Consider the following 25,440-nt stretch of genomic DNA (forward strand, 5'->3'; position numbering starts at 1 on the left):
GGGCAGGGTTGCTCGTCTGCTGGCGGTAGTATGGAGAACCGCTGTTCGCATACTGCGGCGACCCATTATTCGCATATGAGTATTGCTGCGAGTACGGATACTGCTGATGCTGGTTGTAAGGATATGGAACGTGTGGCGAGTGCTGCGGCGGATAGGACGAGTGGCGGCCCTGAGGAGCCGGTGCAGCCTTGGTCTGTCTCGGGGAGTACTTGCTGAAGGCAATGTCCAGAAACGAATTTTCCACATCCGCTTCGTTCAACGTTTCGTTCAAGATGCTTTCCGGGTAGACGTCTGGCGACAATTGCAACCGGCCGAAGCGGTCGTCCTGCAGCGGTGAGATCAAGCCGCTGGCGCGGGTGATGTCGCGGGAATGAGCGCGGGTCAAATTGTGCATGTTGGTATAGGCAATCAAGTGGAATTTATCGCCCATTCTGGTGGTTAACGAAAAGCTCTGCTTGATGAAGCCCTCGTTTTTGTAGCGGTAGGTGGTGGAGTCTCTGGAGCCAGAGGAGGTGCCGCCGTTGCTGCTCTCCATTTCTCTGTAGATCAAGAAGGAGCCTGAGACACGGGAGGCGGACCACGAGCGGCCATCGGTCCACCGTTTCATCCCAGAATCGTTTTCGTTCCAGATGTATATGGAGCCAGTTTTGATCGCCTGACGTTCCTCATCGTTTAACCGTCTTTTGATCTTGGTGACCTGGTTATTTCTGGCGGCCTCAATGAGGATTAGTGCGTCCTTTGTGCTGAGAATAACGCCCTGGTAGCTTTCCATTGCGGCGGTATGGTGTAAGATTTTTGTAGAATAGATTGAATTATTGGTTTTGGGACTGGAAAGATGTATGAAAATAAAACCGCTTCGTCGGGAGTAATTAAACAGATGAACCTTTATGAAGTGCGTGGAAGAAATTAGTTAGTTGAATCTTCGGTATGAAACGTGAGAAAGAGCAAAATAAGTGGCACGTGTGAAAATGGGAATCTCGGGGGTGGCACATGTCTTTATAACTATCACTGTGTGTAAAAACGAAAAAAAAAGGCTTGGGTTTTGCTTGGCTAGAGATGACTACCCACCAATGCAAGACTTGAGGTGCGAAAAACGTAAATAGTCCCCGCCTTCAAGGATCATCTCACTCCCTGCCAACCTTATTTTTTCCTTGGTGTCTTGTAAATTTAGACACACGTGCATACGCCAAGTGTTATCTTTAGTCTGGTTATGGCGCACAGATAACCGTTCCGCTCCAAGCCGGAAGTCTTGGAGCCCAAGTCTTGCGTAGCGTTTAGCATTGGGCCAGCAACACCGCATTCCTGGCGGGAGTGACGATCGTTAGCATACATCATGCATGCGCAGCGCGCGTGCCCAAAAACTGTTTAAATATGTATACGATATTTAAGGTTGATTCTACAGTGTGCCATGCATGTCCTCCAGACGCGGGCGCCAAGACTTTTTAATCTCTATCCTAACCTAAAATCGCGGCTGCCCTCTAATGCATGTTAAGAAATTTTCACTACTGATTACCCAAAGGCGCAACCTTAAAATCTTAGACATGGTCATGACGGTGAATTTCATGTACCCACCGACACTCCGGGTTATTTAAGCTTCCTCTATTACCCAAAAATGCATGATAGATAGTCATTGGAGGAGAGTTCATTTACTCATGGCTACTGAAGTATTAGATATCACTTCCTGTTGTAAAACCTTCGGTAACGATAGCATCTACGGCTGTTCTTTGGGTAGCCAAAAACGAGATACAGGGGGCATACATTTATGATCAAAACCTCTCGTTTGTCCTGTACAGTGTGGCTGATAGCATCTCGCTAAAAGCTTGCAAGGGAGCCAGAGAGGAAAGTCTCCCCGACCCTATAGGATAGCTGATTTTCTTTTTGATTGGGCCATTCCAAAGCTCCCCCACTGTTTCGGAGGCCTGCTCTCGTCTGGTACCGCTACTGCTGCCCAAATTAGGTCACGGAAACATGCTTTCACGACTTATGACCTCCCAGATCACAGTTTATGTGAATCTGCTTGTGCATGAAAATAAAGATTTAGAATTAAAGTTTTTTCGCCCACTGCTATAATGCGTGACCCTTATTTCCGAACACCTGGCTGCGGCGCCCCTTATCGGCCAATTTCTATAATCTCTGGGCGAAGGTTGGGAGCCTTGGCCGCAGCAACATTTGCAGCGGACTTCGACCAGATGCAGCGCAAGACATTGAATGTACCTCGGGTCCTAGGCCCAGAGTTAAGACATCTGTCTACTCGAAGTGGTCGAGGTGAATCTTCACCCGAGCAAACTCCGGTGTCATGCGTACCAACCCCCACTGCGCATACCAAAACGCAACGTTGTGGATATATAGCATCATTCACTGGGCTCTTCGAGCCGCATTTTCTTACTTCGCCCTGGGCGTGTAAAACGCCCAGGGCTAATGTCCCACCGGAGGTCAGAAACACGACTTTTGATCCAAGCTGTGTGCTTATGTGCTCAACCTTTTTTTTACATAGATCGGAAGTGTAGTGCGAAAAGTCAGCCGCAAGCTATAATTAGACCGCTAAAACTGGAACACTGGCTCGAACTTTCAGGGTATCCGGCTTGTGCTACGTAATTTCTAACGGTGTTACCTCCATTGTTATTCTAAATAGAACAGCGAACCTCGTCTGCCGTTAGGCCGACGCAGGTAGTTAGAGAGCCAAGGTCCCATGGGCTTGCAGGTGACGTCGTGGACTATGTGTTACAGAATGCCAAGCAATTTCACACGAGAAGGGGTGCTCTCCAGGCTAGAAACGGAATGCATGCTGGTCATTAAGCATTCCGTGGCTGCATTACGTGCGTGGAACGTATTCTTGGAGACACGTTGGGTGCCGTGCTGACTATAAGCTTAATTGGCGGACGACTAAAGGGTCCACAGAGTACATATCCTCATCGTTGGCCCAGTATCTTCCAGTCACTTTGCTAAATATAATGACATTGTTGTGCTTCGCGTGAGAAAAGGGACTAAGTCTTCTATTGTCGTTTCGCTCAGACCTGCTGTATACGTAATCCAGCAGGTGCATTTAGCTCGAATTGTTCGTCACTCCTTTTTCGGAAATGACCAATGGTCTGGCCTACAGAATTGGAGGTCTTTGAAGTTTATTTCGTATACTTGTATCTACTCAAGATGGCTGTAAATTCTTCAGCGTGGTGTGTTTGATTCTTTTACCCCGCGAAACCTTAACTCTCAACAAACCTGAATTGCAAGGCCTGCGAAAACAGGCGGGTCTGCTCCCCGCCAAGCATTTCCTTAGTTCTCACGTAAGGCGATAGCGGCAGTGAAAGTGGATAGCGCCAGGCTAGTATAGTTGTTTCCTCCATTTACCTATATTTAATATCTTTTTGGTCAAAGACTTAATCATTTAGAATAATAGCTAAGCGAGTGACATTAAATTGTTGCTTTTCCCCTCTCTCATTGTACTTGCATTTTTAGACAATAGCGCCAGCGTCGGCCGTATAATTCTCGGAATTTTATATACTGCATGGAATCCTTAATCTCAAAATTGATCACTATTTTTAGAGCGGCAGCCTTGATCCAGACCGTGTGGCACTACCAGTGTTTAAACGGCGTTATAGCTTGTCATTCTGCGGAGATGAATGACACCTTTTTCTGCTCTTTGGAGCCTCTTTTCTAATTCTCCCACTTGTCGAGTAATATAAGGTAAGTATCTACGTGCCGCAAACTCGATTGGGGGTAGAAGGAATAAATCTAATGTTTCGGGCTAATTTAACCGGGTTAGAGTTTCGTTTTAACTTGCTGTGTACGTTCTGTATGGATACTGCACTGCTTAATCCAGGTTTAACTAAAGATTTTTGGTGGAACTATGTCTAATAATACCTTTAGGTGCTATTCCCACGCGGGTAGACCGGTTATCTCAGGGCTAGCGCATATAACGGGTAACCTCGGTACAGCCTACGTGTAAACAGACCCGCCGGTGACCATTTTCTCCCGCAAATCTAGTAATATGTTAGCGGTGTAGAAACATCCAATCCCGGATTGTGGTATATATTTTTTCTGGAACTAATTCCCAATGTTAAACTTAATTATCTCTTTAATGTCGGGGTGCTTTCCGTGCATCAGCTGAGGCTCCACCTTCAATTGTTTGCAAGTAAATCTTTTATGCTAAAAGTGACAATGCTAATGTTTTCCCAGCATAGAGCTGGAGTGCTACGCTTTCCTGTAGTGACCCCGCTTTCCGAAACTTCCCAGTATGGTACATTTCAGCGTATATGCTGCACCAGCTAGGAAATAGCTAGTATTACGCCCAAAGTATTTCATGGTAAAGCATACTTTGAAGCGTCAACGCCAGTTCAGGGATACTATATAGTCGACTCAACATAATTAATCACCCTTTTAACGCCCCAGATCCACCCACGTTCCATCGCCTCATCCAATCCGCCGTCCATCTTCCCTTCATCGTCGTACAACTTGTAATCGTTGGATCTGGAATGAATGCCTACACTTCCCACCCCCAAGGGCCAACGTTTGTTACCAATAGAAAGAGCCATGTACTGTTGATTCGCCTGGTTCATGTTCTTTTCGTCAAGACATTGAATAATTTTCAGGAGGATCAAAAGCTTTTCAGGGGAAATTGTACGCATCCGAAGGATGTAAAATAAGGGAACTAGTTGCTTTTTCACTTCAGTAATCGTTGACGTTTCTGTACCTGCGGGGCTCTGCATCCTTCCTAACATTTGCTTGAAGTATATCCTGGCCAAAAGGCAGAGTCTTGAGGATAGTTCTGTTGCTTTCTGAGAGCTGATGGTAGTTTCTGTACTAGGCAGTGCGTTTTTAGCACTCTTATGCTTCACCCAGGACTCGAAACTCCGAACATCATTATCCGTGATGGCTTCAGCAACTCTACCGTCGGCGGGAATCACCTCTTGTTCCTTTAAGGACTGAGACTCGACCGCTTCCGTTAGGCGAATTCTCTCCTCAAGTTTGTTCAAGTAAACTAGCTTTTCGTATTTCAGGCTGATTGGAAGCGAAGAAGGGTCCACTCTCAATTTCTGCAATCTATCATCGATGTCACCTTCTAAAACGGTCATGAGATCGTTGGGATTGATCGGAATGTCAGCAGCGGCTAGTTTGGGTCTTTTTTTTGAATTCTCTATAGGAGATTCTGTAGGAGATTCTGTAGGAGATTCTGTAGGAGATTCTATGTTCGTGGTAGGGTTGGTCGTTTCTGCGTTAGCTATCGCATCTCTCTGTAGTCTCTCCTTCTTTTGTTTTGCGAGCAAGACCTGCTCTTTAATAATTGCATCAAAATCCATTGGGTTTGCAGGTTTCACCTTCCCTTGGGTGAACCTAAAAGCGCTATCAGTCAAGTTCAAGACGGGGCACGCTAAACGCATGTTGGAATTTTTGGTCTATACAAATTTGTCTCTCTGGTCCATCCATACCGGACAAACTCCCTGTGCACTTCTGAATAAAACAATATATTCAATTAGTATATATAGCTATATGTGTGTAAATTTGAAATTAAACGATAGGTGAGAAGGTTAAATCTATAATTGTAATATATCTTAGATATAAATTTTCCCATCTTTTGGCAAATGTATAATTAGTATTAGTATTAAAAGTATGTAAATATATTCATTTAATTTTTATAATGAGCATTTATAGCAAATATTTAGAGTATATGCACCAGCACAATAATAAATACTTCATCTAATCTTTTACTACTAAAATGGTGAAATTTCAATATTGCCTTCGATAATAACCTTGATATTACCGTTGCTAGTATCTACTGGAAATCTCAAAGCCTCATTGGCCTTTCCCAATGAGAATTGGTGAGTAACCAATCTGGCAGCATTTGGCAACATACCGCCTTGGAACGTGTTGGTAAGAGGCGGCCACGAATCTGTTAATAGGCTTCAAATAAATCTCGGCAAGATTGCAGTACATAAGGGGTAAATTATTAAGGAAATCTTGGCCAACACCGATGAGAACCACACAACCTGAATGGCAAGTAATGTAGCAACAGGTAGCAATGGATGACTCCATATCGGTGCATTCCAACACCACTAGTGGCCGCTAGTATTTGGTCTCCCCAAAGCACAGTCTAATCCTCGCAGCGTTGGCGGGAGAATCTGACACTAAACTTGTCTTGTAGGCGCTGACCGAAGGAACCAACTTCCTGGAAAATTCCAAATGGTAGTTGGACAAGTCTGCAATGACAATGAGGGAGGCCGCCCCAAAAGGCAACGTCGTTACACAAATTGTAATCGCCCAAGGTGTTGTCCATGAAACAGTTGCGGCCCGGAATTCGGAGTTCGATAGAGACTCTATCACCTGGCCTGGCGCTGCAAACACCCTCACCAACTTCCAAAATACCCTCAGGGAACTCATGGCCCAAGATCAAAGGAGTCGATAGCACCGTTTCTCATGAAACGCACGTCGGTATTGCAGATACCGGTAGTTTTCACATGGATAAGAACCTTGCCCTTAAGTGATTTTCTCACCAGGACCTCGCGTATCTCAATGGCCTTGCTTGGGAGGCAGTACAAGGCCGGGGTTGGTGTAGCCATCAACAGTCATTGAGTGGATGTGTTGGATGGCGTGCTCACTGAAATTCTCGAATATTAACGTGAAGGACACATCACCCCGCTTTTATGTCGCAGGTATTAATTGCTGACTTTGACATTCACCTCAGAGACTAATATACAGAGAAGTAACAGCATCGGGTCGACTTATGCACGAGCCCCTACAGGCAGAGATATTGATGCACTGAAGTTTATGTACGAGACTAAAATCGAAGGCAAACCGATCAAATCGTTGACTTACAGCCGTCTTTATGAAAATAGATTCAGTAAGTACTATTGGAGTTAATCGGCCATTTAGATTGTAATATTTACATTTTATGAGCTTCTAGTGGAAGAAACACCTTCCCATTGTAACGAGCGCTGCATTTCCCATATCATCCCCGATCTTCAATTTACAGGTCGCTTGATCATACACCCGAAATCGAATGACTATACTTAGCGCCACCAGCTTGGCTCGACCACGCCCATCTACCTCTGGTGACCTAACGTTCCATATCTCGTTAGGTCGCACTTACAGGTTCAAGTGATTCCAAAAAAAAAAAGCCTCGACTTGCGCACACAATACCTAACAAAGTTGAAAATGGGGCTAAATCGATACCTGTTTGTAATTGGCACATTTTTACAAATACTCTACACAGGTCACATTGGAATGGCGAAACCCATTATCCCTGGACAGGATATGTATTACGGGAGTTTGGAGAAAAGCTCCGAATGCGGTACCAGAATTCAAGCAACTGAAATTGAACTCATGTGGCAAGTGGTACCGGGTCTGGAAGGATATACATCCCAAGTATGTTTCCGTTAGTCTATTAGAAACTCACAATCAATTAGCATTATCTATTAATTCGATAAGACTACGACCTTTCCGCTACGGGCAGGATCAAGCGGGAAACAACGTCGTGCCTTCACCACACCTCTGTTTGACGATCGTAGTCCGGAGCGGAAGCAGAGCTTTTCGAATGAGGGGGCGGAATATTTCCGTCCTGCGCACATTTCGATCGTCATGGCATACGCTTACTGGCCCAAATCTCGCTCTAACCTGCCAAATCGGTACCACACTGAGCACAAGATGTAGGCAAAAGTGGAATCTGAAAGAACATTTCTCTACAATTCAACACTGCTCTCACTCGCCTCATCCACAAGTATATAAACGCAGAATCCCCCATTTGAGCATCCATATCTACCAGTTACAAGAGTATATCATAGGAAAAAAAATGGTGTTCCAAGAGGACTTTGAAATTGAAAAATTCATGAACAAGCATGAGCACAATGTCGTGTACAACTTGGGCGAAACCTGCTGCTACTCCATGTCCTTGAAGGACTTGGAGGTACTTACGGGAAATAAGGCGCCGTTGGACACCATTTTCAACCAGAGATTGGTGTATGGCTGGATCGAAGGGAGTGACGAGTTGAGAGACTTGATCTGCGACGTCTACAACAAGGACGGGTGTGCGAAGCTCGTCAGAGAGGATGTTGTGGTCACCAACGGTGCCATTGGGGCCAATTTCTTGACCATGTACGGGCTTGTGGGCAAGGGTGACCACGTGGTGGTGGTCAATCCAACCTACCAGCAGCTCCAGTCGGTGCCAAAGATCTTTGAAGCAGAGGTGTCGCTTTTGGACTTGAAGTTTGAGGAGAACTGGCTTCCAAACCTTGATGCCTTGCAGAAGTTGGTTCAGCCAAATACCAAAATGATTGTAATCAACAACCCTAACAACCCTACTGGCTCGGTCATGGACAACGAGCTTTTGCTAAAGATAGTGGACATTGCCAGGGCCCAGGATGCCTACTTGTTGTGCGACGAAGTTTACAGACCATTGTTCCACTCTGTGGCACCTGACAAAGTGCCTGACTCCATTGTTAACCTTTATGAGAAGGGGATTTCCACCTGTTCCGTTTCTAAGGCGTTCTCCTTCGCCGGTGTCAGAGTCGGCTGGATCATTTCCAGAGACCACGCTGCCATCGCGGAGTGCATCACCAGGAGAGACTACAACACCATCAGTGTGTCCATGGTGGATGACATCATCGGATCCTACGTCTTACAGAACAGGAATGCCATTCTTAAGCACAATTACCAGTTGTGCATCGGAAACCTTGCAATTTTAGAAGAGTTCATCCAGTCTAGCAACGGTGTCTTGGACTGGGTCAAGCCAGCCGGTGGTACCACTGCTTTTGTGAAGATTAACGGTCTTGTGAATGATAACACCGAAGATTTCTGTGACGACATGGCTGTCGCCTACAAGACCTTGGTGGCTCCAGGCGAAAACTTCAACAACCGTGGATACGTTAGAATCGGGTTTGGAAACTCCAAGGAGGATTTATTGACCGGCTTACCACAGTTGAAGAAGTCCTTGAAAGACAAGGGCCTTTGGAAATAGGTATTAATTTTATGTATAATCGTTTATCTTATTGACAATTGTGTACAAGTAAAGTACACTAGGTATGGCTACACATGATTCTTTAAATTCTCTGATTTGGCAAAAATGTTTGCTTACATCTATATCCTGCAAACCCATGACTAGCTATGGAAAATCTACTTCTATAGGTCTAGAAACCAGAATGAACGTGGTGGATACTTTTACATTAATCCACAGATTTACCTTCGTTTCTACCTGCCCGTCACTCCACTCGCATCAGGAACTGGCAGGCCGACTTATTAGACTTCCTGCATATACCGTCATTCTCCTAATCCATGTGTTCGTCCTGCACAAAGGTACTAAAAAGTGAGATTTACGCTTGAACTCCTTTCCACCTCCTATCCACCTCCTTTCTACTCCTTAACACCCACCTAACCGCGTCATTCTACACAAAATGGCTATTAAAGTGCAAACCAAAGAACACTCCGCTTCCGAGTCTGAATCCAAGACGGGCACTAGCAGCGCGTCGCGCGCCACGGCGAAGAACAGAACCGCCGTCCAGCAAGCACAACAGGCATTTTTGGCCAAGCACATTAACTCAAACGGCCCGAACGATCAGCCAATCCCGTCTCCGCTAGACTTTGAGAGCTTACCAACCGAGGCTTTGCGCAAATACAAGAAAAAATTTGGAATTAATGTCCCTTCGTCCTTGACCATCAGTGGGTACATGTTGGCGAGCGAGGCCGGAAAAAAAACCTACAGCTACAAAAATAAGGATAGAATCACCAAGACTGAATTGGCCAGCCATGTGAAGAAGCACTTTATGAACCAACAGTGCCGCGAGAGCGAGATCATCACCAACTTCATATACAAGGTGAACAACCAAGGTACGTACCACGTCTACGTGGGAACGCAGCATCACTAACCTCTGACAGAGAAAGCCTTCAAGCTTCGTTTTAGCTAATCAATCTTTTATCGCAAAGACGGTCGAGCTTTCAGCCACGCCGAATTCTTCCGTGCTCAGGTTGTGTAGACAGCTATGGTCTATTAATACTAGCATTGCCTCGTTAATATACCACACGCAATAGAAGTAGAATTAGCAGTTCAAGCCTGCATTGTGTCATTGATACTTGGACGGGTTTTACTAGTTGCGTCATTTTTCTTTAGGCTAACCGAGGCTTAATAAATTTTAAGCTAAAAAGTAGCGAATGCAATCTCTGAACGGGGATCAAATAGATATGCCAACCTCTAATCGCGACTATTTAGAAAGTCCCACCTTATTCAGCTACGTATAATGGTTAGTCACTCGAGTTAAAAACTTGCGCATCCGGTTTTCGGGCAGGCAGAACCGGTAAGGGCTCTTGCCTCAGGATTATGACATCCACCGGACCAGTACCTTCGAGTGAAATAATTTTCAAGCGTAGTATCATCCAGTTAGAAACTAATTATTGGGATATCATTGCAATTTTGGTATGAAGGATAACCCAAACCTAGACATACATCTATGTGTGAAAACCATTTAACTATATTTAGCAGGAAGTGCCTGTATTCTCCCATTTTCAAACCACGGAGAGATACCCGGTAGGTAGGAAGCCGCCCAGACCGATTTATACGCTCTGATGAAAGCAAATCAGACCATTCTTGTTAAAAGTGAATTGTTATGGCAGCCTCATCGATACTCGCCTGGTCAGACCGCAGTTTAACTACCGCGCATGCGACCGGTTCACAGCCCGATATTTGTACATGTCTCCATGAAAAGTACCATGCAGGTTATATCCGGTGAAACTTGAGGTAGCGAAGACGATTTGCGTTTCGGTTATTTTTATTTCCCGACAAAAGTCGATTTCAGTCTTACACTTGCTCATTAGCATTTCCAATGAAGAGAGCCCACCAGAAAGACGCCAGTGCCATCATCTCTCGGGTCTCCTTCCTTCTCCTCCTCTACGCGGCGCTCCTTAGCTACTTCCCTCACTCCAAACTCCCACTCATCGTCTTTGTTGTCGGAATGGCGGCCTCTGTGCGCAAAACTAGCCTCTACGAAGGCCTACTTACGTCATCCTATCGCCGTCTCAGCACCTGGAACATCCAGTCGCTCAATACGGAGTCTACACACATTGTGGACGACGACGACAAGGAGGACTTGATCGTGGCGGTCAAAACGTTGCAAAACTACCAGAACAAAAGCAAAGCCTGGAACCAAAGACGGCGTGACTTGTACCGCTTAATGACCTGGAAGCAACAAAAGCTCGCCGCAGATGTGGGCTACAACGTGAAGCTTGATCGCGTGGACAAGCTGATTGCCGCCAACCAGAACTTCCTCAACGATATTGCCTTGAACACCATCCTGAAGCACGGCTTGACCTATATGGATTTGCAATCCGTTAAACTCAGTAGCCACCAGCAGAACGAAAACTACCGCGTGGTTGAGTCGTTGGGCCACTTTCCCCGCGACTGGAGCGCCGACTCCGTTCGCGAGTTACCCGAGCTCCTCGCCTATATTAAAAGCAACATCCTTTCTGTGATTCCTGACGAAGAGAGGGCGCAGACCTGTATCATTGTGCCCGGTTCTGGTTTAGGCAGGGTGGCACACGAATTGGCGATCATGCCCGACTCCAAGGGCAATATGAATGCCTTCGGTAAGGTCCATGCGGTGGAGTTCAGTCCGCTTATGCATGTTTGCAACGACTTTATGTATATGAACGAAACTGAACCTGAGGAGCAGACGTCTGACGATGGCGAAAAGAAAAAGTTCAAGAGCAAAGATGCTTACGAAATCTTCGCGCACATCCACACCCATTCCAACCACACCTCCACGGAGAACCAGTTGCGGACCTCTACCATCGAGCGTATCCGGCACAAACCCACTAATTTGGAGTTGCACTTGGCCGACTTTATCAACTTTGAGCCGGAAAACTTGGCGGAATACAAGAACGTGGTCATTGTTAGTTGTTTCTTTATCGACACCGCGCAGAACCTCTTCCAGTACCTTGATGCCATGACACGGTTAACTACGCACACAAAGCAGACTAAGGGTTTCTGGATCAACGTAGGGCCGCTCAAGTACGGCACCGCTGCCCAGGTCGAGTTTAACTTGGAGGAGTTGCGCGAAATCAGAAAGAAGATTGGCTGGGTCGAGTTGGATGATTCGAGCTACGACAAGGGGCCGAACGACCGCGAGCGGTTGGTTCCCTACTTGACCAATACCTTAGGTTTGTGGCAGGGTTACTATGGGTTGGTGAAGTGGTGTTGCTCCAGGACCGAAAACGATGCGAAGTAGATGCACTATTAATGACGCCTCAGTTACTTGAACCAGTGTGGTAGACTGATATAGACGAGAAGGTTCATACTGCGCACTCTGTAGCTTCAAAAATTATATATCTGGCAGAATTTGCCGCTGACACCTAGAACCGAAAGTTTCTCCGTCTGGATTCAAGGTTACACTTACAAATTCCAGGAAAAATTTCTATAATATACAATGCCTTCGTCTATTCTAGACTTTGTCAAGTCAAACGGTGTCTACGCAATATCAGTCCCCTTGTTAATCTGCACCTTCTTATCTTGTCCGCCGCTGACAATCCCAATGGTCTTGTCCCAGGCAACACCAAACACCTTGTCTTCACCCTTCGGCGCGCCGCTTTCCCTGGTGATGGTGTACAAGGCCTTCTCAGCTCTAATATCCCAAACCTTGACGGTCCCGTCGTGCGACCCAGAGGCCAACATGAAGTCGTTATCCGGAGAGGTTGCCAACGACACCACAAAGTTGGCGTGGCCTACCAACTGCGACTGCGTGACGGACGCGCTCGAGAGGTGGTCCACTCTTGGATCGTGCAAGGTGATGTGTCTGGCGGAAGACCCACAGGCCAACAAGTTCAACTTGGACATGGCCGCGATGGATAACAAGGAGAAGTTGGTGGTTCTGGTGTCGACACATCTGGAGGTGTACAAGTCCCAGGTTCTGATGGTGTGATCCTGGGAGACAGAGTACCCAACGGTGTTGTCTTGGGGCGAGAAAATCACGTCTTCAACCGGAGAAGAGTGGCCCTCCATAAAGGACAACGGCGCCCGGCGACGGATAGAGGCGTCCTGCAACGCCAACTTTCTTCTCTTCTTGGCAGCGGTGGAGGTGATGGTGTTGCCAGCATCCTCCAACGGCTGGATGGTGGTCATCTCCTTGTAGTTGGTGCTCCAGAAACCAATGGCGTGGTCGTAACCAGCGGACATGATTCGGCTGCTTGGGTTGTCGATGGCCAACGATACGACTGGCGCCTTGTGGCCCTCTAAAATGGCTAAAGTCTTTCCGTCTTCTGGCTCCTCTCCATCCGAGTCGTACTCCGCAACAATGCCATTTTCGGCCTTGGTCTTCCACAATCTAACCTGTCTGTCGTTACCAGCAGAGACAATTCTGGTGGACGAGATCCATTTGACAGCTCTGATCGGCCCGGAGTGCCCAACGTACTGCTTGTCGATCTGGCCCGACATGTTATAGGTTCTGACGATACCGTCATAGGCACCAGAGAGGATCTTTGGCTGGATCGCGAGGTTTTTGTTGAAGTAGTCGCTGGTGATGGTGTCCACGGAGGAGACCCAGTCTTCGTTGTTGTAACTGGCCAAAAAGGACGGTGGCAACACGGATCTGGTGTATTCCAAGGTCAAAAAGGCCTCACTGGACAACCCATTCTTCACCAAGTACTCCTCAATCGGGGTCCGCAACAAGGTCCCGTCAATAAGGAAGTCAAATGGAACTGGTTTCTCGTCGTTGCCCAACAAGTGGTTCACGATCTCGGACAACCCGTATCTCTTTAATGAGACAGGCACGTACAATGGTGCTTCGTTCACGTGTACCTCCTGGTCTTCATCTCTGGTGAAGAATTTGATCTTAATCTGTGACTTATCGGTGGCCATGGTGGATGGGGTGAATGCTGAAGTAGAAGATGGCTAGGCTAATATGCGTGAAAAATATCATGCACAAAAATAGAAAAAAATTAAGCTCATCGCGAGTTACCCGGTGCGAATCCATGCAGGAGGCGTTACAAGGAGACAAAAAGAGGACTACAAACCATAGATGGGTTTTGGAAAACCCTTTCTATTGTTTTTAATCTTAGACTGGTATATTCAGACTGAAGGGAGTTGGTCTAATAAATGTTTAATATCTTTATTTTATAACTGTAGGTACGATTGTTTGGGGAAGGCCAAGTCTTCCTGCATATAACTTACCCGTGGGGCTTTATTTGGCTAATTCCATACATGTCGTATTCTCAACCATTTGGTACGAGTCAAAGATGGGTAGGGTCATTGGGATCGGCACAGACCTCCTACGAATTGGAAGGTTCCACGAGCTCATCGTAAGACATGGCATTTCCTCGGCCTATGTCACCCGGCTCGCTACCAGGATTCTTCACGGCACCAGGGAACTTCCCCACTTCCAAAAATTCCAGGCCGGGCAGAATGTGGCTGAATGCACGAGGTTGCTTTCAGGAAGCTGGGCCGCTAAGGAGGCGGTATACAAAACGCTCGATAGCGAGGACCAGAAGGGGTTTTCGTTCAAAAAATGGTACAAGTACTCCAATGTGCAGGGCAAGCCGTTCATCCAGGGAACAGAGTACGCCAAGCCCAATGAGGAGTTTCTCTTGTCAATGTCACACGATTCGGACTTTTTAATCGCCACAGTACTTCGCCAGGAAGCGTAAGTGACTTTAGCCAGGGGTTAGACAAAGCCAACGTTCACCGGGGAAGATTCTAGGTTTCGGTACACGAGCTATGACGACCATGAATTTAGTATTCTTGGCGGTTTGAGTTGATGTGGAATCTCTGCACCGAGTAGCCTCTGGAAGGTAGAAGTTTACTGTACAATAGGTATGTGTGACGCCTAGGCTACTTAGAGTTAACTGAGAGGTAACCAGGTTCAAGTAGTTCTAGATGGTGTATTTAATACAGCTCTTACGCTTATCCTGACCCCCCTTAAACACTTATATTCCACTTCTTATCTGCACCAAGTATTTCTTATGCGTTTTCATAAACCAGGGGATTATCCCATATGAATTCGTTCATTTTCATGGCTCTACCAAGGAAACACCTGAAACACACTTGAATTATTTATCAGGATACAATCTTCATCGGTGCAGCCTTGATTGCATTAATGACCTACTGGCAGCGTTAGAAGTGGTGGCCGTCACACCCAATACAGGTCTGGAGGCTAAGACCTACACCGCATCTACCATGCGTCTTTTCAAATATGCAAACTTGATTATGATACAGAGTGTCTAAACAAATAAAAGTAACGTTATACATCTAGGCGTTTATTCCCATTCGACGGTGGCTGGCGGCTTAGAGGTGATGTCGTAGGTGACACGGGCGACACCGTCAACCTCATTGACAATTCTGGAGGCAACTCTCTTCAAGAAAGAGGCTTCAAAGACGAACCAATCGGCAGTCATGAAGTCAGTGGTCTCGATGGCCCTCAAGGCAATAACCTGTTCGTAGGTTCTTTGGTCACCCATGACACCGACGGACTTGACCGGCAACAAGGCGGCAAAGGCCTGGGAGATCTCTCTGTATAAGCCAGCCTTCTTGATTTCCTCAATAAAGATGAAATCGGCTTCACGGGCAATCTTGACCTGAGCTGGGGTAACTTCACCCAAGACACGGATGGCCAAACCTGGGCCTGGGAATGGGTGTCTCCAAACCAAGTCGTGTGGAATCTCCATGATTTCACCCAAGGCTCTGACTTCGTCCTTGAACAACTCTCTCAAAGGCTCGATCAACTTCAACTTCATGTCATCCAACAAGCCACCAACGTTATGGTGGGTCTTGATGGTGTGAGATGGGCCCTTGAAGGAGATGGACTCGATGACGTCCGGGTACAAGGTACCTTGCAACAAGAACTCAATCTCCTCCCCCGACTTTGGCTGGATAAGAGCAGCCTGTCTTTCGAAAACCTCGATGAAGGTGTTACCGATGATCTTTCTCTTCTTCTCTGGGTCGGTGACACCCTTCAACTTGCCCAAGAACTCCTCGGAGGCGTCAACAACAGTCAAGTTGATGCCCAAGCCCTCGGTCAAGGTCTTGTGGACGGTTTCGGTCTCGTTCTTTCTCATGACACCGTTGTCCACGTAGATGGCGTGGAATCTCTCACCGATGGCAATGCTCAAGAGCTTGGCGGCAACGGTGGAGTCGACACCACCGGAAACAGCACCGATGACTTCGGCGGTCGGCCCTACCAAGGTACGGATACGGCTGATCTCGGTGTCGATGAAGTTGGCCATGGTCCAGTTCTGGTTGGCCTTACAGATGTCGACGGCAAAGTTACGCAACAAGAGGTTCCCCTTGGCAGTGTGGGTAACCTCTGGGTGGAACTGAATCCCGTAGATCTTTTCGGTTTTGTGCGCAATGGCGGCAAATGGCGAGTTGTCAGAGGTGGCAACCGTGGTGAAGCCAGTTGGCAAGGCAGAGAGCTTATCACCGTGAGACATCCAGACCTGGGAGTGGTCGACATCCTTGAAAAGCGGACAGGATTGGTCCTGTACGTCCAAGGTGGCCGGACCGTACTCACGCTTCTCACCACGGGCAACACCCTTCCCGTTGATCCAGGCCAATTCCTGCATACCGTAACAGATCCCCAAGATTGGGACCCCCAAATCAAAGATGGCGTGGTCAACGTGGGGAGAACCCTCTTCGTAGACAGAGTATGGACCACCAGACAAGATGATCCCCTTTGGCTTCCAGCTCAATTCGGAAATCTTCTGGGTGCACGGTAACATCTCGGTGTAGACGTTGAACTCGCGCAAACGACGGGTGATCAAGTGGGAGTACTGGGAACCGAAGTCCAACACCAAGATGGTGTCGAAAACGGCAGAAACTTCTTCAACAGTGACGGACATGGTAGGGTTTTTGGTATAGAGCAATCACCAAGTTTCAGAGTAGGAAATTTTGGCGTTGGGGACTCAAAGTTTTATATACCCTGCAGGCGAAAAATTTTTTTGCAAACGGATGCGATCCGGGTAATCCCCAGAGTGCAGGACAAAGATGATCTAATGTGCCGGAGAAGGTAATTTGACAGCGTGCAGGAGTAATTTGAGATTTGTAGGCACGGCGGTGAGTCGGTACCGGCTCAGAGTCAAATCGGCAGGTAGCGGAAGTGATTGACTCACCGCAGGGTGTGCTTAAAGCTACATTTATGGAACGATGAGGTGCAATTGCCAAGGGGATATGCTAGAGATAATGCTTTTAATAAGAGTCCTGGATGCTATGGCTGTGTGCTCTCACACGCGGAGAGTCAGACCTGCAGGATGACTCTTAGACAAGTTTGACTCATAGGTTGTGCCATGGCCGAACTTCAGTCACCTCAATACCATATTATATTTGCTGTCTAGATCTTAATCTTTGAACAGGTGGAGTTAGAATAGATTTGGTTTGGGTTCTGCCGAGCAAGGAAACTGGCCCCGTGAACAATTCTCAGTTAAGCCTTGTGAAGCAGCATAGCTCTCAGGGCTTGTTTAGCAATGACAAAATAAAGGTGGAAAATCGGACTTTGCAGGGAAGTTTCTAGCTCGTTAGTGGCTTCTCAAGCTGGTCTGACGCATTAAAGAACTTGGTTGTTTGGACTCGAAAGGTATTTGCCAGAAAGAGCTCTATGAGAAGCTCTGATACTGTAGCATGATTATACCTATGCGTCTTGAAGTAAATTATTGAGCACTGAAATTCCTGTTCCTACCCATCTGTGCTAACGGATAACGTCGTTTCCAATAATGGGTTTATAATAATATGAGATATCAACTATGCTATAGATAGACGGAGTGCAATATTTGGACCCGTGTCATGTGAAGTTAGTTCAGATCATGTATGCCTTTAACTATCGGGTGAATGATGTAATTGTAACTATCAATTGGCCCTTCTGCCAAATCCTAACTTGGCTTCTGATCATATCGGAATTTAGGCATCAAATACACTGCTCCATAACTCATCCACCGTAACCATGTCTCACACTTGACTAATGCAACAGACAATAGCTTTAGGAATACATCCACTCATTGCCATTTTGGCAAACCCGAAATCATTAAAGGGGCATTTTATTACAAAGCACTCTAGTGCCATTCTCTAGCTAAACCATACTCACCAGTACCTCCAGCCATGCAAGTTGGTGACACCAACCGTCTGTTCGATCTGGTCGCGGCTGGAGAACTCAAGGAACTGCTTGACAGAAAAAATCTCAGATTCTGCTCTGTCTTCCTCTGGAATCAACACCCCGACACCCTTACCTCCCAAGGTGGTTTCGTAGGTCTCAAAGCCCTCCTCTTTATAGAGCAGGGTCAACTTTTCGATGTTCTCCTCCGACACTTCGTCGTTCAATAGGGTAATGGCACAACCGCCACCACCAGCACCAGTCAACTTGGTCTGTCCAATAGCCATTTCGTCTGCAAGCATCTTGACCTTCTCTAATTTTGGGTGAGATACCCCGATGGCCACAAGCAAGCCGTGGTTAATACAAACCAATTTTCTCAAGGTATCCTTGGCTTCCTTGTCAAAGGGCTTAATCATGAGGTTGTACGCCTCATGGGTCAAGCTCTCCATGGCATTCAAGATCGCCGTGGTGGTCTTTGGGAATTCATTGTTCAATCGGCTCACACCGGCGACAAGGTCAGCCGTGCGTCTCGGCTGAGTGGTATTGGTCAAAATAAGTTTCAAGCTAGGGAAGTTTCTCATAGTGGTTCTCACCGACGGGAGTGATGAGTTGGTCTTCTGAAACATGACGGCGCCACCATGGGTAGCGACGGCATTGTCAATACCTGACGGGGTGCCGTGGATGCACTTTTCGCCCATGAAGGACCAGTTCTCGATAAAGGCCGCTTCCTGGGTCTCCACCGTCAACTTCTCGTTTCTCACCAGCGCCGGAGAAATGTGCTCACCAAGCAAAGCCAAGGCAGTAGCAATGCACACGGCGATAGACGCCGACGAACCCAAGCCAGCACCAATCGGCAAGGTGGATCTGACCGAGATGGTTACACCCTGGGTGTTCTTGTGGCACAAGCTCATGTAAAGGTACAAGAATGTGTAGGCAGCAGAGTAGTGCAAGCTGCTGGCGATCGAGTCGAGATTGTTTGCCAACGCGGACACAAGCTCAGGGACAAGCTCTTCGGTCAAGACGGGCTTTTCGCCCACCACATTGTTGAGAACGTTCCATGGAAGATCGTTTCTGTTCCACTTGTGGGAGAATTTGATATCCGGAAACTCGAGAGCCACAACGTCGGGATCTTGCGAGGGCGTTACCAAGAGGTAGGTTCTCAAGGAAAGAGCGGCGGCAATGGCTGGCTAGAGGGTGTTAGGACCGATTTCCAGGCGGTTCAATGGGTACTCACTTTGCAGTACACGGCAGAATGCTCACCGAAAAGAATAACCTTCCCAGGGGCACTGACCAAGAACGGAGAGGTGACTGGCATTGTGGATGTTTGAACGGCAAGAGCAGCCGGGTTAGCTGAGCGGCAAGATATTTAAAGGCGTTTCGGTTTGCGTAACGCGAGCGTCTAAACGAGAGTAAATGATCCTGCATGGAAATAGGCTGAAAATGAATAGTGTCCGATGATTTTCGAGCCGGCAGGGCCAAGCTGTAGAGGAGCACAAGAGTGATATGCAGGATTAAGTGAAAAATCGCCTTATAGGGCGGCGGGGGGAGGCCATCTGGTCTTGGTCACTAGTTATTGATCTTGATCGTGTAGGCGTTTTTAAAAGTTTTGGCAGGTTAATTAGCAGTGTATTTTCTCAATGCCATGAAGTTTGGTAAGCAAAAGAAGGTCTGGCCATGGATCCTTGGCCGAAGCCTGGAAGATAGGTTTTAATACACCCAAACACAATTAGTATTGAAGTGAGCATTGGCATCAAGCCACTCTCTAACACTATCAAGGACACCATTACGTTACCAATCAAACATTATTATTAAAGATAGGACATGAAAGACATTAGATACACAGAGGAGAGAAAAAGTCTAGGAAATGCTCTGTGGAGGGGTGGCGCCAAGGGGAGTGGAAGGAATGGAGAGCGGAGCCTGGTTGATCTTTTCAAAGTTGATCTCTTCCAAGATTCTCTTGGCACCTTTTTCGGTCAAGCGGGCAGCCAATTCGACACCGACCCCATCAGCCTCTTCGTTAGAGGTACATGGGACCTCGATCACATCTTCAACAAACTCTTGGCCGTCCACGCTGATGACAATACCATCCAACCTCAAGACCTGGGTGACTTCGTCATACGAGGTCTTGACACCGATAGGTACCGAACACCCACCTTCTAAGGTTCTCATCAACGCTCTTTCGGCCAAACAGCAGTAGGCGGTGGCCTTGTTCTCAAGGTGGCTCAAGAGTCTCTTCATCTGCATGTCACCCTTTCTGATCTCGATCCCCAAGGCACCCTGTCCGACGGCATAGTACATTTCTGGGGCTTCCAAACAGTGGGTGATTCTGTCGTTCATGCCTAATCTGTTCAATCCGGCCGCAGCCAAGATCAAGCACTCGTACTCGGAAGCCGGGTCGTCCAATTTGTTCAATCTGGTCTGGACATTCCCTCTGACACTCTCAAATCTCAAGTGTGGGTGATGTCTCAACAATTGGGCAGATCTACGCACCGACGAGGTCCCGACCACAGAGCCTGGGGCCAAGTCGTATAGGGTTTTGTGGGGCGAGCCACTTTTCATTACCAAGGCGTCACGTGGATCTAAAATGTTAGTATATCTTCTAAGGAAGCGTCGTTATGACAAAGCCTGGCCAACATTAAACTGTTTATGAAAATTAGGCGGTTTAACGTCTAATTTTTTTTTTTTCAATCACTCAGGCTTTGTCTGATAATAATGGTTTAAAGGGACAACATACCGTCCCGGGTCAAAATGGCCCCTAACTCGAATTCTTCTGGAAGGTTGGTTGGCATGTCCTTAAGCGAGTGAACCACCAAATCTAACTTTGGGAAGTGCTCCACGGACTGCATCAACAAGGTTTCTAATTCCTTGGTCCACAAGGCTTTGCCGCCGAAGGAGTATAACGGTCTGTTCTGGATGTGGTCACCGAAGGTGCTCAACGCCAAAACCGAGCACTTCAAGTCTGGGAACTGCTTCAAAATGAGGGCTTTCACGGACTCTGACTGGATGACCGCAAGCTTGGATTTTCTCCCACCGATTTCGATGTTGGACTTGGAAAGATGCAACTTCCTGGCGGACGCTGTCAACTCGACGAAGGATCTGGCGCGCTCGAGCTCGGGCTTTTCAGATGCGGCGAGGTTGGTAATATGAGCAGACATGAGGGGAAGTATTGGACGTGGCGCAGTTAAAGGAAGCTTGCAATGGGATTATTTACAGGAGGGTTGGAGACAATGTGTAGTGTATATAGGGTGCTCTGTGAATCGCTAACTTTCCATGCTGCTCCAGACGAATGGACTAAGGGAAATGAACGGGTGGGTAAAACAAATAAAGGTGTAGTGGTGTCCTCCAAAAATAGGGGTTTATACAAGAAAGCAATAGGTGTGTAGGAAGACCCGACGTAGTTCTAGCACTCTGTAAGTGAAAAATTTCTGTTCAATATCCCGGAAAAAGTGGGTGGTGAAACCTTGAAGTCCAATCACGAGCGGAAAAAACTGTTCAGTTCGAGTAAGCAGCTTTCGGCGCCGCTACGAGCTTTTGCTTACATCAGCATCGCATGACCATAAACGGCAAAGTTTCGCGGCTACACCGGCGCATGTGATAGTAAAATGTGGGTGGGCCGTACGGCACTAACCCTGTATCGGGAAAAACCGTATGGAAACCGAGGGATTTTTCCAGAGTATAGAAATACTTTGGCTGGATCAAGTTAGTAATGATTGTGATACAATCTCGGAGATCCAGTAACTCGGCAGTGCATTGCAGCTATGAGAGGTACCGAACATTATATCTTTATTGATTGCAGTAGGGGGCAGCTCATGATACAAAGTGATTTTCAAATTTCCAGAAATTCAAAGTTATGCATTATGCAGTTTAAATAACCGCCGACAGACCTTACAAGCTTCCGTTCAGACGCCAATGGAACCCTTCGGACAGGGTAAAACCCTTTGAGAAGTTAAAGTATGAGTTGAAAATTTTATAAAAGGGAAAATATAGTACATATTAACGGAAGAAAGGTTATACACGAAAAGACGAGCTGAGAAAAAGCGGGAGAGGTTTATGCAAAGATATAAGTAAGAACTAAGCTTGCCAGAAGGTAAATTCTTGAGGGGCCTGGACACTAATAGGAGCCAAGTTTTCTTCGCTCACCGCACCATCGGCATTGACTCTCTGGCTGTTATCGGATGGATTCCCAGCACTTGGTGAATCGGCTTCGGAGCTTCTACCAAGACTAATCAATGATTTAGATAACAATGATTTTGGAGGAGACGCGAGAAGTTGCCTGGCTTCATCAATGAGCTGAGAAGCCTTGGAGGTAGCGGCATCTGGACCAAAAGTGGAAGACAAGGCCTCAATGGCTACACCCAACTTGGCGGCAATGTTAGTTACATTCATATTCAAGGTCAAGCGGCTAAGGAAAGTTTCCTCCTGTTGCTTGGCCAAGACCTTCTTCTCGTACTCCAATTGTCTCTCGATTGCTTCCAACTTCTTGAGCTTCAAGTCCACCTTGGTCAACTGCTGGTTAACCAACTGCTGGGTCATTTGGTGCAACTCTCTTTCCTCCATCGTGGCAAAGACGTGGCTACGAGCAGCAATGATACCGACGCCGGTAGCAGCAATTTCTTTGGTAGCCGCACTGCCCGAAGTAGCGTCAACTTTCTCGTCCTTACCTTTATTGATCTTCTCCGTCAATTTCGCGTCGGCCATGATGCAGGCCCGAGTCGAAGCAGCGGCAGCGACCTCCGGATCCACCAAACCGGCTAAAAAGGCTACGGTGCTGATGACGGGGTTGTCAGCTTGTGAGAAAGGCAAGTGCGGAGCATACTTCAAGACTCCTAAAGAGTCTACATCTTTCTCCAAGTAGGCATCTTCAATTGGTAACTGAAGGAAACGGATGATGCACTGCTCTGCCGATTTGTTGCCCACGTGTTCTGCTACCTGGACCCAGTCGTGCTTATACTGGGTTATGCCTTCGATCAACTTTTTCAAGTCGTCTTCGGACCAGCCAGATTTGGTGTCACCCGTTTGCAAGACCTTTGGCCTCTTGATTTGGGGTTTGCCGTTGGTGGTGTCATCGGAGTGGGAGCTTTCAGAATTGCCGTTGACGGTATCATCGGAGGATCGCTTTTTCGCCTCTGCAGATGGAACGTTGAGCAACTCCTTGACCCGGGAAAGATCGGGCAACTCCATTGGAGGCTTGAAGGTTTCAAATGGGAACAACCCACGTGGGGTGTCATAGGTGATTTGGTAGTCCTCGGTAGAAGGAGGCTCAACGATCTGTGGCATAAACTGGACATTCACCTGGTAGTTGATTAAACCCCATTTGGTCAAAAACTTGTGTACACGCAAGATTGTCGCGGCGTCACCGACCAAGTTGCGGCGACAGGAGGTGAGGGTCAAATATTCGTTGGGGTTCATTCTGTAGCCATTGATCATGAAGTTACGGTATCTCGCGTAAATCTCTGGGGTCTTGGATCTAAACTTCTTGTTGAAAAACTCTGGCAACGACTCCTGTTCAATCTTGTGGATGTTTTGGAACTTGAACCACGAAGCATACGATGGGATCACAATGGTATGTGTTTGTTTGACGTAGTCCTCTTCCTCTGCCGGTTCCTTCGCTGATTCATCTTCCTCAGCTTCGGTCTTGACTTCGTCCAAAGGCCTGAGAACCTCTGGGACTGCCACTGGAGAGTTATTACTCTCGGCGTCTTCCACATCCATTCTATCGGAGACTTGAATGTCATCGTTTGATAAGTCTTCGAGAGAAGGAGTATCCTTAATCTTCTTTGGTCTCTTTACGACCTCCTCTTCCTCCTCATCTATAGAATCGTCGTTTTCCTCTTTGAAGCCAAAGATGTCGTCATCAGCGTCAGACTTTTCAGCCGAATCTGCCTCTTTGTCAAATGGCTTGATGTCGTCGATGGAACTCAGCAGACTGGCATCGGCCATATCCACATCTGCATTCTGTTCCTGCGGGATAGGCGTCTCAATAACTTCAGGCTTCGCGGTCACCGACTCAGACTTTGACTCAGTCTCTGGGGGCGAGAGCTTAGGCTCACCGGCGGCTCCAAATAAAGCCGGGTCGAAGTCGTCGGTACCCGAGGAACTCTCCGCCACAACAGCTTCCGTAGGGGCTCGGGCAGGCTCGGACTCTGCCTCTCCAAACACACTTTGAAGTTCGGGATCAAGGGCATCCGAATGTGCTGGCGACCCAGAGATGGGATACGCTAGTTCAGGGGTCGCCCCGTCGAAGAGGTTGGATGACGGTGTATCTGGGACGGAACTCTCTACCCTGTCTTGGGTTGATTCTGGGATCTGTGGTGAGGCTTTAGAATCAATCGCCTCTGGCGCTGCTTTCTCGCGTGGGGAAGTTGTCTCACGCGAAGCTTCTGACAAAACATCGGACTCGACAGATTCAGCTGGCAACACAGGTTCGGTTGAAGAATCGGTCTGGGTTTCCGGTTGTGGGACAACAGAGGACTCGACGGACGATGGAATACTGGGCTCAGTACCCGGTTCTGGAGCCGTTTGCTGCAGTATTTGGGGCTGTTCAAACGAGAATTGGGCCGAAGCAAAGTCTGGCTCATCATCTCTGTCTCCAAATGCCGAGAAGTCAGGCCCTAAACTAGGATCACGCGACCCAAGCTCTGAACCCGGTTGTGAAGCCTCAGGGGCCGCTTCAGGAAAGGCAGACGACCCAAACGGCAGCGGCTGGTTGAAAATCTCCTGTTCCGTTTGTGGGTTGGAACCAAAGCCATCAGAGGCGAAGATGTTCTCATCAGCCTCCCGGCTTTCTTCGCGTCCGTCGCCTGAAACTGGAGTCTGGCCAAGGAGGTCAAACTGGTTATCCAAGTTTTCGTCCGCGTGGGGGCCATCCATTTCATCACCTGGAAAGGCTTCGTCACCAAAAAACGATTCGGAGGGCTTGTTGGAACCTTCGTGAGACATCTTTGCCCGTTATGAGTTGTTTGTAGCGTGCTGCCGGAATAACGTGGGGGAACGTGTATCAAATCAATTAAGCGAGTACGGGGAGTAAGCCAGCAGAGAAAGAGTCTGTCCTTTATGAATATATCTGTTAAACGCCGAGATTCTTCGCGGACAAGCGTGAATATCTCACTGTTTTCTTTATCACGGCGTGTTACCTTATTTTTCTCTGGCGCGTCTCGGGCATTCGCAAGCTGTCTCGCTCCGAAAGTCTTGTTACCCGGCTTCTGGCGTTCGCGGAAATTGAATCCGCGAAGCCCGCCACCGTAAAGCCATATGCAGCGCCACGCACAGCCACGTTATCATCCCTCCGAACCGCACGCTGAGAAATTACTGGGTCGCACATGTCCAAGGTCCTTGGTGCACTACAAGGATTTACAGGATGTTAGCAGGCTCCTGTCTGTACTGATAGCTACCAGCATTC

At 47.5% G+C, this 25,440-nt stretch overlaps 12 protein-coding genes across 12 annotated transcripts; 5 read left to right on the plus strand and 7 right to left on the minus strand.

Annotated features, from left to right (window-relative positions):
- Positions 1-265: 265 nt before the first annotated feature.
- Positions 266-607, minus strand: PTH2 (Pth2p; the record flags this gene model as incomplete). Its single annotated transcript, XM_019131356.1, has 1 exon — positions 266-607. A coding segment is annotated over one exon (342 nt), but the record flags the coding sequence as incomplete, so codon positions are not given.
- Positions 608-3,989: 3,382 nt separating this feature from the next.
- BABINDRAFT_159167 (mRNA splicing protein) lies at positions 3,990-5,309 on the minus strand. Its single transcript, XM_019127498.1, has one exon. The coding sequence runs from the start codon at positions 5,292-5,294 to the stop codon at positions 4,341-4,343; it is 954 nt and encodes a 317-aa protein (XP_018987943.1). The 5' UTR covers positions 5,295-5,309; the 3' UTR covers positions 3,990-4,340.
- A 1,609-nt stretch (positions 5,310-6,918) lies between these two features.
- On the plus strand, positions 6,919-7,506 carry BABINDRAFT_159169 (uncharacterized protein). Its single transcript, XM_019127499.1, has one exon. It carries the CDS (start codon positions 7,147-7,149, stop codon positions 7,369-7,371), a length of 225 nt encoding a protein of 74 aa, XP_018987944.1. The 5' UTR covers positions 6,919-7,146; the 3' UTR covers positions 7,372-7,506.
- A 186-nt stretch (positions 7,507-7,692) lies between these two features.
- BABINDRAFT_159170 (uncharacterized protein) lies at positions 7,693-8,967 on the plus strand. Its single transcript, XM_019127500.1, has one exon. It carries the CDS (start codon positions 7,781-7,783, stop codon positions 8,942-8,944), a length of 1,164 nt encoding a protein of 387 aa, XP_018987945.1. The 5' UTR covers positions 7,693-7,780; the 3' UTR covers positions 8,945-8,967.
- Positions 8,968-9,377: 410 nt separating this feature from the next.
- BABINDRAFT_29629 (uncharacterized protein) lies at positions 9,378-9,848 on the plus strand (the record flags this gene model as incomplete). Its single annotated transcript, XM_019131454.1, has 1 exon — positions 9,378-9,848. The coding sequence occupies one exon, from the start codon at positions 9,378-9,380 to the stop codon at positions 9,846-9,848; it is 471 nt and encodes a 156-aa protein (XP_018987946.1).
- Positions 9,849-10,856: 1,008 nt separating this feature from the next.
- Positions 10,857-12,188, plus strand: BABINDRAFT_22618 (uncharacterized protein; the record flags this gene model as incomplete). The annotated part of the gene is made up of 1 exon (XM_019131292.1): positions 10,857-12,188. A coding segment is annotated over one exon (1,332 nt), but the record flags the coding sequence as incomplete, so codon positions are not given.
- A 251-nt stretch (positions 12,189-12,439) lies between these two features.
- Positions 12,440-13,825, minus strand: YTM1 (Ytm1p; the record flags this gene model as incomplete). The annotated part of the gene is made up of 1 exon (XM_019131541.1): positions 12,440-13,825. One exon carries the CDS (start codon positions 13,823-13,825, stop codon positions 12,440-12,442), a length of 1,386 nt encoding a protein of 461 aa, XP_018987948.1.
- Positions 13,826-14,102: 277 nt separating this feature from the next.
- Positions 14,103-15,090, plus strand: PPT2 (holo-[acyl-carrier-protein] synthase). Its single transcript, XM_019127501.1, has one exon. The coding sequence runs from the start codon at positions 14,203-14,205 to the stop codon at positions 14,608-14,610; it is 408 nt and encodes a 135-aa protein (XP_018987949.1). The 5' UTR covers positions 14,103-14,202; the 3' UTR covers positions 14,611-15,090.
- Positions 15,091-15,150: 60 nt separating this feature from the next.
- GUA1 (GMP synthase (glutamine-hydrolyzing)) lies at positions 15,151-16,840 on the minus strand. Its single transcript, XM_019127502.1, has one exon. The coding sequence runs from the start codon at positions 16,798-16,800 to the stop codon at positions 15,220-15,222; it is 1,581 nt and encodes a 526-aa protein (XP_018987950.1). The 5' UTR covers positions 16,801-16,840; the 3' UTR covers positions 15,151-15,219.
- A 1,191-nt stretch (positions 16,841-18,031) lies between these two features.
- Positions 18,032-19,356, minus strand: ERG12 (mevalonate kinase; the record flags this gene model as incomplete). The annotated part of the gene is made up of 2 exons (XM_019131472.1): positions 18,032-19,228; positions 19,276-19,356. 2 exons carry the CDS (start codon positions 19,354-19,356, stop codon positions 18,032-18,034), a joined length of 1,278 nt encoding a protein of 425 aa, XP_018987951.1.
- Positions 19,357-19,898: 542 nt separating this feature from the next.
- HEM3 (hydroxymethylbilane synthase) lies at positions 19,899-21,196 on the minus strand (the record flags this gene model as incomplete). The annotated part of the gene is made up of 3 exons (XM_019130694.1): positions 19,899-20,620; positions 20,776-21,088; positions 21,131-21,196. The coding sequence occupies 3 exons, from the start codon at positions 21,194-21,196 to the stop codon at positions 19,899-19,901; spliced, it is 1,101 nt and encodes a 366-aa protein (XP_018987952.1).
- Positions 21,197-21,846: 650 nt separating this feature from the next.
- BABINDRAFT_159176 (uncharacterized protein) lies at positions 21,847-25,296 on the minus strand. The gene has a single exon (XM_019127503.1). The coding sequence runs from the start codon at positions 24,978-24,980 to the stop codon at positions 22,113-22,115; it is 2,868 nt and encodes a 955-aa protein (XP_018987953.1). The 5' UTR covers positions 24,981-25,296; the 3' UTR covers positions 21,847-22,112.
- Positions 25,297-25,440: the final 144 nt, after the last annotated feature.

This window comes from Babjeviella inositovora (assembly GCF_001661335.1).
Source record: "Babjeviella inositovora NRRL Y-12698 unplaced genomic scaffold BABINscaffold_1, whole genome shotgun sequence".
Lineage (NCBI taxonomy): Eukaryota > Fungi > Ascomycota > Pichiomycetes > Serinales > Babjeviella > Babjeviella inositovora.